The sequence below is a fragment of the Bubalus kerabau genome, chromosome 11, assembly GCF_029407905.1.
Source record: "Bubalus kerabau isolate K-KA32 ecotype Philippines breed swamp buffalo chromosome 11, PCC_UOA_SB_1v2, whole genome shotgun sequence".
Taxonomy (NCBI): domain Eukaryota; kingdom Metazoa; phylum Chordata; class Mammalia; order Artiodactyla; family Bovidae; genus Bubalus; species Bubalus kerabau.
The window spans coordinates 90,694,631-90,711,979 of record NC_073634.1 but is presented as its reverse complement, the minus strand read 5'-3'; the positions used below and the strand labels follow the sequence as shown (position 1 = coordinate 90,711,979).

Sequence of the window (17,349 nt, the reverse complement as noted above, 5' to 3'; positions counted from 1 at the left end):
TTACAGTAAAGACTAACACTGAGCACAGCCAGAAAGTGTTTTTTAAAGGTTGACTGAGATATCCAGGCTCCTGATATGTGACAAACTAATGTGATACTGACAGATGGCAGAATGTCTGAATCATGAATAACAGAAAATGCACATTTAAAAGCTGAGGGAAGAATCGAAGTGAGATAAAACTTCACATCCACTAGGATGGCTGTGATCAGAAAGACGGGGGAATTCCCTGGCAGCCCAATGGTCAAGACCGTGCTTTCCACTGCAGGGGACACAGGTTTGATCCCTGGTCGGGAAACTAAGATCTTGCATGCTGTGCAGAGCGGCCAAAAAAATAAGACAAATAATAACAAGCACTGGTGAGGATTTGTAGAAATTGGAACCTTCACACATGCTGGTGGGAATGTAAAATGGTGCAGTCACTTTGGAAAAAAACCTGGTAGTTCTTCAAAGGATTAAACAGATGCACCACAGGACCCAGCAATTCTACAACTGGATACACACACACACAGACACGAGAGAAATAAAAAGCTAAGTCTACACAGAAACTTACACACAAATCTGCATAGTAGCATTACTCACAGCAGCCAAAAGCAGCAACAATCCAAAATCCATCAATTGATGAATAAGAAAATGTGATATATCCATACAATGGAATATTATTCAGCAATAAAAATAAATGAAGGACTGATTCATGCTACAACATGGATAAATCCTGAAAACACTCTGAAAGCAGCACACATATTGTATGATTCCATTTACATGAAACATCCAGATCAGGCAAATCCATCAACATAGAAAGTAGAGTAGTGGTTGTCTGGAGCTGGGAGAATGAGGAGATTCGAAATGATAGCTAAAGGGTCTGGATTTCTTTCTGAGGCAATGAAAACTGACTGGTAGGTGGATGCACAAACATGAATATACTAGAAACCACTGAACTGACACTTCAAGTGGACAGGCGGTATGATATGCTTATTATCTCTCAATAAACCTGCTCCAAAAATAAAGCCAAGCAACCAAAGGATACATAAATTAAAAAATATAAGACGGGATAGATACACCAGACAAATAAGGACACCATGACCACACAGGTAGCAAACTGAATATTAAACAATTTAAAAGAGGATATGCATAACTGTTTCACTCTGCTGTGTGCCTGGAACTAACACAGCACTGTAAATCAACTGTACTCCAATAAAAATTTCAAAAATTAAAAAAAAATTAAATCACAAGGGTCAGAAAGGAGCATTACATAGTGATGAAGGAATAGCAAGACCAAGAAGATGTGGAGAACGTGTACCTGATAATACAGCTTGGAGATTTTTGAAAGGAATAACCGACAGAACTACAGGGAATATTGACAATCAATACAGATAATCTTAAAACTAGCTTCAGATAGATTAAAGTCCTAAAGATGAAAGAAAATTACGAAGCTAACAGAACCAACTGTGGAAAATATCTTTGTAATGATGCACAACTCAAAAAATACACACACACACAGAAACAAAATGACAGATTTAATGAGAGGTTTCTGTTCCAAAAGGACAACAGACAGGAGGAAGGCATATGCAGTATTTAAACCAGATAGATTATCATGAAAGAACTCCTCCAAAGCAATAACAGCAAAAATTAAACCCAATTTTTATAAATGGACCAAATAAATGAACTAATTATGTGCAGAAGAAATCTAAATAGCTAACAAATATACAGATGTTCATGGAAAATGTAAATAAGGAGAAGAAATCACCTTATACTCAGACTGGCAAAAAAGAGCTACGTAATACAGTGTGTTGACAAGGACATCAGAATACAGGAACCTGGACGCCCCACGGTGGCACTGACTAACCCATACTGCTGTTCCAGAGACCACTGGAGTGCCACCCTCCACGACTAGGCAATTCCATGCTTCCCTATGCACCCAGGAAGCCCTCATGGCTCCCAAAGGAGATGTGTGAGGATGCCCAGTGTAGTCCTACAGGCAGTATTAGGAGAGAAATCCTAGCGGCTATTGCTTGGTGAACAGATAAGCAAACACAGTGTATCATAGTAAATCACTGGAAACCCAGCAAGGGCCCAAAACAATGAACTAGACACACACAGTAATACAAAGCAATAGAAAACACAATTGTAAAAACATGGCATCGAGTTTTCAAAATAGATCTAATGTAGAGTATCATTTTAGCACATTAAAAGCACACATGTAGAGAGTTTCCCGGTAGTCCAGTAGCTAAGACTCTGTGCGCCGCTGCAGGGGACCAATTTGATCCCTGGTCAGGAAACTAGAGCGCACATGCTGCAACTAAGACCCAGTGCAGCCAAATAAATATATTTTTTTTAAATGTACAGAAAATAACGGGCTTCTCAGGTGGCTCAGTGGTAAAGACTCTGCCTGCCAATGCAGGAGATGCAGAGATGCAGGTTCAACCCCTGGGTCAGGAAGATCCTTGGAGGAGGAAATGACAACCCACCCCAGCATCCCTGCCTGGGAAATCCCATGGTCAGAGGAGCCTGGTGGGCTATAGTCCATGGGATCACAAAGAGTTGGACAAACAACTTAGCAACTCAACAACAACAGCAACAAAAAATAACACTATCTCAAGGACATACACCTATCCAGGCAAGTATCAAAGACACTAAAGCTGATGCCTATGAAGGAAAGGAGAATGGAAGTGAATGATCGCAGGTCCTGCAGTGACCAATGCGAAGCGTGCTGCAATCAACTCAACTCTGTCCGTGAGGTAAAAGGTTCGAGTCATCTGAATGAAACCCAACTCTGCTTTCAAACGCAGGCATGCCCATCTGAACAAATTATTCTAAGAGATCCACCAGGAGGACATACCTGTACAATAAGACACGCCTTTGCAAGTAGCGTTAATGGCCTCTTGGCACTTCTTCTGGGCCGTCTCGAACTGACAGTTTTTACAGCAAGGACTGTTCCTGTCACTGCAGAGGAAGAGCACACAGTCCAAGTCAACGGCCAGCATCACAGCGCAGACTACGGTCACGCCACAGGCCCCGAGAGGGCAGGGCAGAGCCTCCTGAGGCCACCCACTCCTGCACAGACTCCCAGGTGCTGGCACCACCAGACATGGTCCCTCTGCCCTTTCTGATGCAGACACGGGCAGCAGAGTGGTCCACAGTGACTCATCTTTAAACCACCTTGGTGTCCTTGGTTTTCATTCACTTAATAGATTTTTTTTTTAAAGTGACTTTTTTTAAAAGGGACTTCCCTGGTGCTCCAGTGACCTCCCAATGCAGGGTGCATCAGTTTTCAATACTTGGTCAGGGAGCTAAGATCCCTCATGCCACATGACCCAGCCAAAAATTAAAGCAAAAAAAAAAAACAAAAACAAAAACCCACCCCACAAGGCAATCGGTAGTCAAGAAACTAGGCAGCCTGGTCAGTACTTACAGTGTTAATATGCACTGTATACAGTTCAATCTGCCATAAATTAAAGCTACCCCCTCTACTTCTCAGCCAGGCACAGGACATTAAAAATGGGAATATAAGACTTCTTTCTAACTTGTAACCTGTAATAAGTTAGAGATTTGTAACTAAACCTTCCTCCACATTTGGTTTCTGTGATTCAACAGCATTCTTTAAGGCTATTCTACACCATAGATACAAGTAATGAGTTTATGTCCCAGAATTGTTGTTATGAAAGAATGTGGCCATAAACCTCCTTGCTAAGTCATCTTCGTACATCTCTGCTTCCTTAGGATTCTCTGTACCACGGCATCGCTACAGCAGAGAGGATGCAAGACCGAGGATTTGTCATGGAATGTCAAACTGCTTTCCAGAAAACATTTTTTTTGCTGTACAGGGGTAGACACACACTTTCACAGGCCCTCTAAGGATTCTAAAGGCCCTGGTTTTCAGCCCACGGTTCTGGGCATCCCTCGCTGGGCGCCCGCACGCCTGGCGTGCCGCAGCCCTCACCTGCACTGCACACCCGGCCTCAGCGTGCAGTCGCTGTTGCAGCACGTGTCGTTGTTGAGGTACATGATGCCGGGGTCGCACTCCTCGCCCTCGTCCACCCTGGAGTTCCCGCACACTTTGTTGCTGCGTTCCTGGAAACACTCCTGGGACTTGCTTTCAATGGTCTTATAGATGGACTGTTTACTGCAGTTTGAAAACATCTTAAGAGAAGAAAGGCCACACAGGACCCAAGATAACATAAAAATTCAGGTAAGCGCTTATTCTCCAGGGACAAACTTTAACGCAAAAGCCACAACCAGAACCAGCTTGAAGGCTTATCAGGTTCACTGTTGCCTTTAAATGCCATTTGCTGGCACCTTCCTCGGCAGGAGGCTAGAAACATTATGTGAATTTGGTGAAGAGCCTAAAATTCTTCACAGGAAAGTAAGCTACACAAATGCGGAGACCAAACACCTCCACCAGTCAGGCATGAGCAGAGTCACCAGACTAAGCTCAGTGACTCAGTGGCCGAGAGTGGCCCCACTCAGAGTGGCCCCACTGCGGGGACACTGGGAACCGGGCAGACCCCTGTCTTCCTAGATACAATGATCCAGGCCTGCAGAACACGTCTGCTCTGATTCTCTGAATTTACATCAGTCATCCATGTTTAAAGTGTTTTAACAGCTGAGTTTAGTAAGAGGTGTGATACTTCATATATATGTGTGTGTGTATGTATATATGTAGTCTATTAAAAGATTAAATTCCAAATTATTACCTAAACGTCTTCATGGGTTCCCAAGATCTTAAGTTTGAGTTGCTACAGCTGACCCCTAGCTTGTCCACTTGATATGCAAAACCATAGAAATGACCTACATTTGGGCATTTTTCCTGATGCTCTAAAATAGAGTCCAGTTCCCAAACAATTTGAAAATATCAAGAAAAGCAGAACAAGATTTGGGTAAAACTCAGCCTGAGTACTTTTAGAGGTAGGGCCTCCACAGTCTGCAAATGACTAAAATGGCTTCATCTGCCACCCAAACAAGTGCCATAAGACCCCTGAGGAGCAGAGAGCACAAGACCCTCATAAGACAGTATAAAACATACACTCGTCTCTGGCCACAGCTCCTGGCACAGAGCTCCTGAAACCTCCATAATTTCCTAGGTAATAGGAGTGTCTTTTGTCGTAATGAGCAGACTCTGAGTGGGCTCCTGAGTGGGCAATGGTCACCAGAAAGACCAAGCCATGGTTAGAAGCTTGGAATTTTCAGCCCCACTTTCCATTCTCTTGCAAAACGGAAAAAGGACCAGACAGACATCTATGAAGACTTTCAGTTCAGACTCTACGAGTGAGTCACAGCCACTCTCAGGAAGTCTCTGAAGCTGTTTCCCATGTCCCAAGTCAACGAGTGTCGAGTATTCCAGACACCTTCAACAGAATATGATCTCTCTACTTACTTGACAAAGTAAATATTATTTACTGCATACCAGGTACCCTGAATGAGCATTGGAGACAGAGCTGTAAACCAGAAAGGCAAGCGCCTTACCCACAAGACACTTACATCTGGCAAATTACATATTTTGTTGCAAAAGTTTATTAAAATATGCAAATTATGAAGCAATGTAGAGCTAATATGAATGATACGCTTATAAATGAAAGAAAATTTTAAGTGAAAGTCTAAGCCCACCAGTCCCTGCAAATTAGGATTCCAGTGCAAGGCATTAAATAATTAACTTTCCATACAGCTCAAAGCAACACATGATTAATCTTGACAACGCACAGTCCAAATGAGCAGATTTAGATGGACCACGTTTCAGGGTGCTTGGTAACGTGCAATTCCATCCCTAGCTGCTGCTGTTCAGTCACTCAGTCATGTCTGACTCTTTGTGACCCCATGGACTGCAGCACGAATGGAAAGCTTTTCTGGGCTCTCTTATCATTCAGCATCATCTCTTCTTCCCTAATCACATTAAAAACAAAAGCGCCAGAAGACACGTACCTTATTGTTCTCGTGGTCGCCGCTCACAGCTATGGGGTACATGACATACTTCCCCCCCTGGTCCTCATTTGGGGCACATTCCGCCAGACCATCTGGGTCGTGCTCTGCTCCAAAGTTGTGCCCCAATTCGTGAGTTGTAACGAGGTCAGCTTCCTGAAGGATCACACAGGGAAAACGTTACTTCCTAACACCTAACCATCACCTGCTGTGGCCAGCTGGGCTCCACTCTCTTAAATGGGACCTGATCAGTCAGATTCAGATCAACAACAGGGCAACAGCTGGACTATGACTTCTTCTATCAGTTATAGAAATTAAATGGAATATTTAAGATTGTATTGAATACTGTTAAGTAGTATTACATGGATGAATTTAAATCAATGTGAGAAAATATAAATTAAAAGATAGACTGGAACACTCAATGTGGAACCAAACACTGGCCATTCCAAAACTGCCTGGCACTGATAAACCAAAGAGCTAATAACCAATCACCCAAGCCCCTCGCCCTCCCACCTCTCATCTCAGTCACACTCCCGTTAGATCTAAGTGTGGCGGGAAGGTTAAAACTAGACAACTAAAGAAGAGCAAAACAATGTTCCTTATCCCAGTGACTGAATTCCTGTCCAATGACAGTGACCTAGACCTAGAGGTTCAGAATTTTGTTCAGAATCCAGTTGAAGGGTTGTACTGAACCTATCAGATCACCAGAGGAGTTCTATCTGAATAGAATGGTAAATTTAGCCAGTAAAGCTAAAAAATTTCCCATATTTAACTGCATGAGATAACAAATTACTGATTTTTTTTTCCCCTGAGATGGGAGGGGGGAAATCACTCCATGGACATGAAAATAATCTATACATATTTTACAAGACACTGTATGTTTTTTTTAAAACAAAGAGTCCCAATTCTGAAACCAATGTGTTGAAGATTTCCAAGTGTTAATATTAAAATGGTAGTAAAGAAAACTTTGCATTTTTAGCAAAAAATATTCAAATCCCAAAGGTTCAATATGGGGAAGTAATTCCATACTATGCTTTGGAAAAATTCATTAGTGGATTCTCCAATCCACTTCAAAAAAACAGACTAACATTTTAAGAACTGCTTATCATATTTTCTTCTTTCATCCCATTTCACTTTTTTTTTTTTAATTCACCAAAGTCCGTAATTTATATTAGGTTTGCTCTTTGTGTTGTACTTTCTATGGGTTTTGGCAAACATATAACGTCTTTTCTTTTTTAAAAAAATTATTTTTGATGTGGACTATTTTTAAAGTTTTTATTGAATTTTTTACAATATTACTTGTTTTATGTTTTGGTTTTTTGGCCATGGGGCATGTGGGATCTTAGCTTCCTGACAAGGGATCAAACCTGTACCCCCTGCATTGGAAGGCAGAATCTTAACCACTGGACTGTCAGAGAAGTCCCCACAAAATGTTTTATATCCATCACTAAAGTATACAGAACAGTTTCAACACCTGAAAGAAAACCCTCTGTACTCCACCTACTCATCCCTCCCTCCACTCTTGGCAACCACTCATCATTTTACTGCCCCCATGGCTTTGCCTTTTACAGAATGTCATATAGACAGAATCAAACAGATTGTCTTCTGCTGCTGCTGCTAAGTCGCTTCAGTTGTGTCTGACTCTGTGAGACCCCATAGATGGCAGCCCACCAGGCTCCCCCGTCCCTGGGATTCTCCAGGCAAGAACATTGGAGTGGGTTGCCATTTCCTTCTCCAATGCATGAAAGCGAAAAGTAAAAGTGAAGTCACTCAGTCATGTCCGACTCTTCACGACCCCATGGACTGCAGCCCACCAGGCTCCTCCATCCATGGGATTTTCCAGGCAAAAGTACTGGAGTGGGTTCCCATTGCCTTCTCCTTGGCTTCTTCTACTTAATAATATATTGACTCTTTGGGCCAGACAATTATTTTGCGTGCTTGTGGCGGGTGGTGGTGCTGTCTTGTATATTATAGGCGGTTTAGCAGCATCCCTGGCCTCCAAAAAATATATATAATATACATTTATGGTTACTCCATGTGTTTATAACTTGATAGCTCTTTTTTAAAGTGCTTAATAGTATTCCATTATCTGGATGTACCAGTTTGTTTATCCATTCACCTACAGAAAGACATCTTGGTTGCTTCCAAGTCTTGGCAATCACTAATAAAGCCGTTATAAACATCCACCGGTAGGTTTCTGTGAGGACTCCTTTGACTACATACTAAGGGTGCTGAGTCCAATGTAACACCAGAGCATGTTTATTTTTCTGAGACACTGCCACACTGTCTTCCTAAGCAATTGTATTAATACCATTTTGCATTCCCACCAGCAATGTATGAGAATTTATGTTGTTCCACATCCTCACTAGCATTTGGTATTATCACTACTTTGGATATTAGCAATTCTATTAGTTTTATAACGGGCTCTCCTTGTTTTGATTTGCAACTGCCTAATAACGTACAGTATTGAGCATCTTTTCATTATGCTTATTTACCATCTGTATATCTTCTTTGGTAAGGTATTTATTAAGATCTTTGGCCTATTTTAAAATTGGGTTGTTCGTTTTTTTTATTTTTGAGTTTTCAGTATACTCCTTATATGTTCTGGATAGCAGTCCTTTATCAGGAGCTGCAGATGAAGGGCTCCAGAAAGGATGTCTTTAGGAAAACCAATAATACCAACTGGTCTCAAAAGAAGTTTGACAGCTGACAATATTTCTTCTTTATACTTTTCATATTTGTCACTAAAAACATATATCTGTTTAGGCAGAGACAAAGAACAGTATGCATTACTTTTTAAAAAGATATCTACATAAATATGTAACTGCTGAGGTCCCACTACAATAAACTCAAAATCTACTCTTTTAAAACTTGAAGAACATACCTTTGTAAGGATGGTTTTACCATAATTTTTTGTGCTGGTCAAACCACTATTCAAATAGATGTTTTTCTTTCCAATTGGACTGTAATAAGCTACAGGAAAAAAAAAACAAATGGCTTGTTCAATAATTATAATGACATAATTATATCATAATCCAATCACCTTGCTATTCCCACATATTTCACACAACAAATGGAAAACTTACCCTTTGGACAAACACCTCCGTGACTGTTCGCTCTGGGAGAACCAACATAAGCTAAGCCAAGGGTTCCCATATCAAAATCTTGGTACGTGAAAAGATGTGCTAGGCAGACTTTCGATGCTTCTTCAGCAATATCAAAACTAAATTGCTTTTAAAAAAACAAAGTGCTCTTAATTAGATTAACAGTTACATCAGACTAAGAGATGTTTCAACTAAATATTCCAGAATACTACCATACTGTACAACTGCATTTTTTTACATTTTTTTAAAGCCAAAGTATAGTTGTTATAAAATACTGGCTATATTTCCGTGTTGTACAGTATATCCTTGTAGCTTATTTTATACTTAACAGTTTGCACCTCTTCATCCCCTACCCCTATATTGCCCTTTCCCTCTCCCCACTGGTAACCACTGGTTTGTTCTCTATATCTGTGAGTATTTCTTTGTCACCACATTCACTAGTTTGCTGTATTTATGGATCGCATATATAAATGGTATCACACAGTATCCTTCTCTAACTTATTTACTTATCATAAGACCCTATACATCCATCCCTGTTGTTGCAGATAGCAAAATTTCATTCTTTTTCATGGCTAAGTAATATTACACAGATACAACACTCTATGGATCTCAAACTAATAACAGCCTTAATTCCCCTCAAGCTTTGAAAACCTGACTTCACTTCAGTCTTGTGAGACTCTAACCGGAGAATCCAGATGAGCCACACTGTGCATGGACTAAGCCTAGAAACCATCAGATAAACAAAGTGCTGTTTTAAGCCACTAAATTTGCGGTAATCTGTTACAGCAGCCATGGGAAGCTAACATGTTAACAACACAGAAGATAAATGCTATCACTTCACAGAAGGCCATTTTACAACAAAGCAAAGGTATAGACAGCGTGTGTGTTAGTCACTTAGTCGTGTCCAACTCTGCAACCCCATGGACTGTATGTAGCCTGCCAGGCTCCTCTGTCCATGAAATTCTCCAGGCAAGAATACTGGAATGGGTTGCCATTTCCTTCTCCAGGGGAATCTTCCCAACCCAGGGATCGAACCTGTGTCTCCTGCATTGCAGGCGGATGCTTTACCATCTGAGCTACTAGGGAAGCCCATAGACAGAGACCCAGGGACAAAAATGATAAATTGTATCTTGTCAGGACAAGAATCCATATGGCATACAGTATTTATGTTATCCTTAGTTACCAGAATAAAAACACACAAATTTAAAATTTCCTAGAGTACTTTCAGATCTCCACATTACACCTCTACCATCTAATACATTTTCATACCATTTGGTAATTACTGACCTCAGAGATCGACTAATAAGCTTCAAAGAGACCTGAATTAACAAAATCATGTATAAGAAATTTATTCAGAATAAGGTGGATATCCATTTATCTCCTAAAGCCCCATTACTTCACTAGATTCGCAGAAATTTTACCATTAAGAAGCATTGCTTTTTAGCAATTTTCGCTTTCAGTTCTTTCCACCTTGCTGTCTGCCCAGCGACAGGGGAAGAGGTCACCACTGGATCAGCTGGGGTGTGCTGACCCTGGTGCTCACCACCTCTAAGACATCCCCTCATTAACACAGACATGACCCATATTTTTAGAAATCACAGAATGGTGTTAAACAGTATCACACTCAGGGTTCCATGACCTACCTCTAGCAACATCTTCACATCCCAAGCATCTTTTTCTTCATTTGGGTAACTTTTTGCCATATTGAAGTGCCTTTCACCAGGTTTTACCACTTGTGGAGACTTGAGAATGCGAATCTATACTTAAAAAGATAAAACACTTAGAACACTTCAGAAAAGTTCACAAGACTAAAATAATACTGCATTGTTTCAACTAAAAAAGACCATTGACCATTCTTAAAAAAAAAAAAAGTTTTAGAGTCAAAATTCCATAAAATTCTTCAATTCTAACATCCAATGATTAAAAACAAACCGAGAAGCAAAATGGTATGAAAAATATGTCAAAGAATGATTTATAAATTGTAAGTGTGCTCCATTTTATTTCTTCATTTAGTTGGAAAAAAAAAAAAAACCTAGGTTCCATGAGCCTAAAATCATTTATTCCAGTGATTCAGAGATAAGAATGAGATGTACAGCTCTGCACACCACAGACACATGAGCAAAAAAAAGGAAAAAAAAAAAAAGGAGTTTTTCCTTATACATATAGCACAAATTCATATTAATCCTACTTTAAAAAAAAAAAAAAAGGGATGTTGGTTTCTTTCCAAAGGCTAATGCAGAAAGGAACAAAGTCATGCTCAGCTCACTGTTTCTGGCATCTCTTCCATATCTGCCTGCCTACAGAGGGGATACTGCAGTCTGCTCCCCCTCCGAGTGGTAAACTCACTGGGGTGGGCTCTGAAGCTCTAGTACTGGGTGATCAAGATCCATTCTGGGATGAACTAGGTGGGAGACCACTGTGACTGCACATCTAAACCACATTCTCCAACCCACCTATCTTCATTAAAGAAGCTGGTATTTCAATCTCCTACCAGATCTAGTTTTTTTCAAATGGGTTCCAAATTCCTACAGCAAAAAGCAGCTTTATTTATTGGTCTGCTAAAATTCAAATATGCTGCAGCTATTTTAAAGTGAGACACCTTTATTGTATCATAATGGGATAATCATCAACATATTCATGAAATGAAAAAGCAAGGTGCAAAAGAGTACAACGTACCACACACAGACAAACACATGCTATACATGCATAAAATATCTCTGGGGAGATGTGGATGAAACTAGCGACATGGATGTCTCTGGGGAAAGGAACTGGTTTGACAACAGGTAGCTGAGGAGACTTACTTTTCACTGGCTTTTGTACCATGTGTATATATTACCTATTCAAATAAAAACTTTAAAAAGGAAATGCAAAAGAGTAAAAGAAAATGGAAAAGGGAAAAATAATTCTTAGTTTTATACAAGTACTATAAAGGTGTAACATTTATTAAAAGTATGATACATGATTTCAAAAGCTTTTTTCTTTTTGTTCTCTACAGTCTACACTACAGAACCTGTAATATGGCTACTTTAGTACAAACAACCTGATAAAAAAGAGATAATTTCCTTAATTTACATGTCAAAATATCTGTCCAAAGTAATAACCAATTTCAGAATACTTGTTAATAACAAGTCTTATCAATTTGGAACAATTTTTACTATGTGATATAATTAGGATGACATCAATACATCAGTGATGGACATCATTAACAGATAGGAACTCAGAAGATTCTTAGGAAAAGAGATCTAATGGTTCTATATGTATAAATGCCTTGAAAACATACCTATAGCATTGTTGAATGAATTTTCTAAGGCTTCAACAATGTGTTAGAATTCTAACTAAAGACATTAAGCATAATCAAAAGTAAAGCAACACAGAAGAAAAAAGGCCATGAATTCAGAAAAAAGGGAAGATCTTAGTAGCATAAGGTTTCCTGCCTAAAAGAAGCCTAAGAACAGAATATTTCATAATCTATAAATAGTATCAAAACACTTAAGTTTATCAGATAAAAATCACTGACATATCAGAATATTAATTCATGATTAAAGTAGAAGATAAGTTTCTGGGCTGTTAATACAAGTGACAAATATTTATACCACGCAACTTAGTTGAACATTATAACAAACATCCATTGATAAATACCTGTTCTATCTGTATTCCATAACCTTTAAAACCTGCATTGTCCCATGAAGTGTTTCGATAGATGTCATCAACTCTGTCAATTAGCTCTATCTGTGTGTATAAAAAGAGAGTAAGAGAAAGACATTATGTATATTTTACCATTCTTTGTGGTCTAATATAAGTTCTTCAGGGATTAAAAAAAAAAATCAATTTAAATACCACTGTAAAAGTTTCACCAAGTAAAAAAACTGACATTAGGATGTTACTCTTAACGTTGACAGTTCTATCAAAGAAATTATTCCTAGCCTCAAACTTAAAATGTTACCAGAATAAAGCAGTTGCACAATTAACCCCCAATTTCAGGTAATCAACTGCATAAAGAATGGAAATATCAAGTAATGGGTTTTTTTTTAAAAACTGCCACTCAACTATGGAAATCAAAGTTAATAGTCAGTTTACCTAAAATAGCCCAAAGAAGTACTCTGTTCACTCTATCTCTTGCCACATACTTCAAAAAAAAAAAAAAAATCCTTCAGAAAGTAGTAAGGAGCAGTGGCACATACCACCACCACTATCCCAGACCCTCCCTAGGCAAAGTTCAGCACCCAAGCACAAGGCAGAAACAGGAGTGAGCTCTCACCATGTCTCCTCTCTCCCATCCTCTGATGGGGGTGGGGGGAGAGGTAGAGTAGAAACCACTGAGGGAGGAGGGACAGTATAATAGCCAAGTATGATCCAAACTACAGTAGGAACAAGATACGCATTACCTATCTTTTCCTTAAGAGAAGACTTTACTGTTCAAACTGGGTAAACAAGGTTTGTTCTGGCAACTGAGAAGCATGTTACAGGTCTAAGAAATTGTTCTTTGCTTATGGTAACTCTAAGACCAAGAAATTCAATTTCTGGGAATTCCATGTGGTCCAGTGGTTAGGACCCTGCCTGCCAATGCAAGGGACACAGGTTCAATCCCTGGTCTTGGAAGATCCCACATGCTGCCCAGTAACTAAGCCTGTGTGCCACAATTATTGAAGCCCGCATGCTCTAGAGCCTGCAAGTCGCAACTAGACAAAGTCCACACTCAGCAACAAAGACCTAGAGCAGCCAAAAGAAAAAGAGAAATGCAATTTCTAAGACAAGACCTTACATTATATTCATATTCCTGGTATAATGAACAAAGAAGTAAACTAACAGCCCCTAATACAAAACCCACACTAAGAAAAGTAGCCTCTCAAGAAAGAATACCTAGGCTTCCCTGGTAGCGTGGTGGTAAAGAATCTGCCTGCCAATGCAGGAGACACAGGTTCAGTCTCTGATCCAGGATGATCCCACATGCTGTGGAGCAGCTGAGCCCTACACCTGAGCACGCAACTGTTGAATCTATGCTCCCCAACAAGAGAAGCCACAGCAATGAGAAGCCCAAGCATCCCAACAGGAGAGTAACTCGCTGCAACTAGAGAAAAGCCCGCACAGCAACCAAGACCCAGCACAGCCAATAAACAAATTAATTTAAAAAAGAAAGAGTTTCTTACTTAGGAACAAGACCTATAGTGACTTCACACACTACTCCTACTACCCTCGTAATAAAATTACTTGACATGGAGGGCAAGGGAAAGAAGGGCACAAAAAAAGCACAGTATGGGGCCAGCAAGGCGCGGAGAAAGACGGCTTTGCTGCACTGGGCTCTGCAGCACTACAGAATGAATAGCCACATTCTCTTTAACTCCCTCAACGTCACTTCAGTCACTGCCAAGTGATCACGAGGAATGAGGTCAGACTGATAAAAAATGTCAATGAAATATGATTCCCTTGACTTTTAAAATGACAATAGTAAATGCTGAAAAATCCAGCATCAGTGGTTCTGTAATCTTGCCTTCAAATCTCTGCGCTACAGTTACGCCACTACAGTTCCATTTATTTCACCCAGTTACCGTCTAACGATTAGATATTTTACATGATACAAACCAAGTGACCAATCCCTCTGATAGACACATATAAGCAAAAAGAACACGCACAAGTTCATACAGATACTTCTTCCCCCCACTCTGGAGTATACACCCATATGTCCCACCAAGGGGACCACGTCATCACAACAGTGACGTTTTCACAGAGTTCAGGTCTATAAAGACAGAAGGTCTACGTTATGAACTTTCCTTAAACATAATATGCATAAAAATTCTGATGTGCAGAAAAGCCTAGTTGAAAAGTAAAATGGTTTTCAAAAATTTGAAAATAGCATCAACAACTAACAATAATCAAACTGCATTATTGTTTAAATAATGTTAAGAACCTCAGGTCATAGACCTCAAATATTCTAGGAAATCACAAACCATCTGAAACTGATCTCATTTCATGACATTTCAAATTACAGCAGTCTTCTCTTAAATGGCACTTGCCCACTTAAGGAACGTTTCTGCCCATTACATCCTCCACTGTCAAATACTCACCAAGTAGTTGGTAGTTGTACTCTCTTCCCCTCTGCCCATGTATTTGTAAAAGCGATGATCTGCTACCACCAATAATTTACACGTGTTCTTCAAGGGATTAGGGTCAGCTCGTCTCTTCACCCGATGAACAAGCTCTAATATGAATTTGGATGCACTATTAAATCAAAATTCACCAAAACAAGGAGTTTTTTTTTATAGCAAATTTTTAAATCTAGCATATTTTTGAAACAAATATTATTTGAGCTCAGTGTCCTTAACAATATCTTGAACAAGAAAAATTTGGAGAAAGAAAAGTGAAAATTAAGGATGAGGTTTTCAAACTGTAGAATTCAAGGGACTTCCCTGGCATTCCAGGGGTGAAGACTCCGCACTGCCGCTGCAAGGGCGCAGATCAGTCCCTGGCTGAGGAACTAAGATCCCGCATGCCTTGTGGCGCCGCCAAAAAAACAGTAATAATAAAAAAGTTTAAAAAAAAAAGTGTAGAATTCAAAAGCAAGGAAAAGTGTAAAAGTACTTCACAGAATAAAATAACCACCTATCTATTGCTTGACTATGGAGGTGTCATTTTCTTCTAGAAGAAGTCTACAAATTAACTAAAATAACAGTAAAAATATCCAGATAATCCGACATTAAAAAATTAGTGAGGGGACTTCCCTGGCAGCGCAGCGGTTAAGACTCCGCACTTCCAGTGTACCAGGTGCAGGTTTGATCCCCAGGCAGAGAATTAGGATCCACAGGCCACTTGGCATGGCCAGAAAAAAATTTAAAAATAAAACAAAACTTGATTTTTTTTTTTAATTGGAGGTTAATTACTTTACAATATTGTATTGGTTTTGCCATATAGCAACATGAGTCCGCCATGGGTGTACACGTGTTCCCCATCCTGAACCCCCCTCCCACCTCCCTCCCTGTACCATCCCTCTGGGTCATCCCAGTGCACCAGCCCCGAGCATCCTGTATCATGCATTGAACCTGGACTGGCGATTCGTTTCATATATGATATTATACATGTTTCAATGCCATTCTCCCAAATCAACCCACCCTCTCCCTCTCCCACAGAGTCCAAAAGACTGTTCTACACATCTGTGTCTCTTTTGCTGTCTTGCATACAGGGTTATTGTTACCATCTTTCTAAAAAAACTTGATCTTTAAATAAAACAGCAATAAATGGGTAGACGATCTTTAAAACACTCTAAATTCATCTGTCCCAGGGCTGCTAATCTTCTTTTAAACAAAACATACCCCTCTTGCTACCAACTGATTTCTTATAAACGTATCTGAAGATTGTTTTTTCACAGTACTATTCTGTCATTTCTAAATACCTGCTAATGAAAATGTTTTTCCTCAGAGTATTCAATTGAATAATCCCCTTTCCCCAATCTTTTTTCTAGTGTTTTCAATTATTACAGGCAAAAAAATGTAACTTAAGAAATTTCTGAACAATATTGTTTCCTGTCTATAGCCATACCACCCTGAACATACCTGATCTCTCCTGAACAAAACTATTTTCAAGCCAAAATTAATACTATAGTTACTTGATAATCACGTTCTTTTTTTTTTTTAAATCAACTAACAACCACCCCTACTGAAGACAGCTGTTATGCTTGCTTTTTATTTGAAATGTATGTTTTTCATCTTACCATCAGGTGGCTCGCTATCTACCAGGCCTTCTGGAAGCAACTCTTCATTATTTGCCTTTATATAACCACACACTTTTGGAGACTGCAAACGTGAAACATTCTTGATATCTTCAGATTTATAAACTAACATTCTTTTGTCTTGGGTATCATTAATTAGTCTCCAAAGCGGCTAAAATAGAAAACAAATATAACTGAGATGGAAAATACAAAAATGCTTAACTATTAAATTCTTATACCATTCTTTGCCTATTTTTAGATATCAGTAACATTCATTTCCAGGTTAAGTAAACTGACTAGTCAAGACCAAGTTCTTCTCTGTAAGGACACTGGTCTCATCAGAATTAGATAGCTCACACAAAAAAAGATGCTATGTCTGTGTATCTGTGCATCTGGTATCTCCATATCCATCACAGAAATGAAAATCAAAAACTGAAGGACACCATATCCACTACAATAGCTGTAATCAAAAAGACATATAACAACAAGTAAGACATATAACAACAATTGGCAAGGAGGTGGAGAAACCCTCATCTACTGCTCATGAGAATGGAATATGAAATACAGAATGCAGTAAATGTAAAATGCTGAGGATGTAAACTGCAGTCACTATGGAAAACAGTGCAGCAGTTTCAT

At 39.5% G+C, this 17,349-nt stretch overlaps 1 protein-coding gene across 4 annotated transcripts in view; it reads right to left on the bottom strand.

Moving 5' to 3' along the window:
* The window catches only part of ADAM17 (ADAM metallopeptidase domain 17), a 44,567-nt gene that overhangs the window by 8,115 nt on the left and 19,103 nt on the right, over positions 1 to 17,349 (bottom strand). For 2 of the 4 annotated variants that reach the window (XM_055540962.1, XM_055540963.1), the window contains exons 5-13: positions 16,717 to 16,885; positions 15,077 to 15,210; positions 12,654 to 12,743; positions 10,658 to 10,771; positions 8,997 to 9,141; positions 8,795 to 8,883; positions 5,914 to 6,066; positions 3,938 to 4,137; positions 2,837 to 2,940 (exon numbers count right to left, since the gene is read on the bottom strand). In XM_055540962.1, the coding sequence (XP_055396937.1) occupies positions 2,837 to 2,940; positions 3,938 to 4,137; positions 5,914 to 6,066; positions 8,795 to 8,883; positions 8,997 to 9,141; positions 10,658 to 10,771; positions 12,654 to 12,743; positions 15,077 to 15,210; positions 16,717 to 16,885 (1,198 nt within the window). Of the gene's footprint in view, positions 1 to 2,836; positions 2,941 to 3,937; positions 4,138 to 5,913; positions 6,067 to 8,794; positions 8,884 to 8,996; positions 9,142 to 10,657; positions 10,777 to 12,653; positions 12,744 to 15,076; positions 15,231 to 16,716; positions 16,886 to 17,349 lie in introns of those variants that run through there. The other 2 variants (XM_055540964.1, XM_055540965.1) reach the window with 2 other exon arrangements.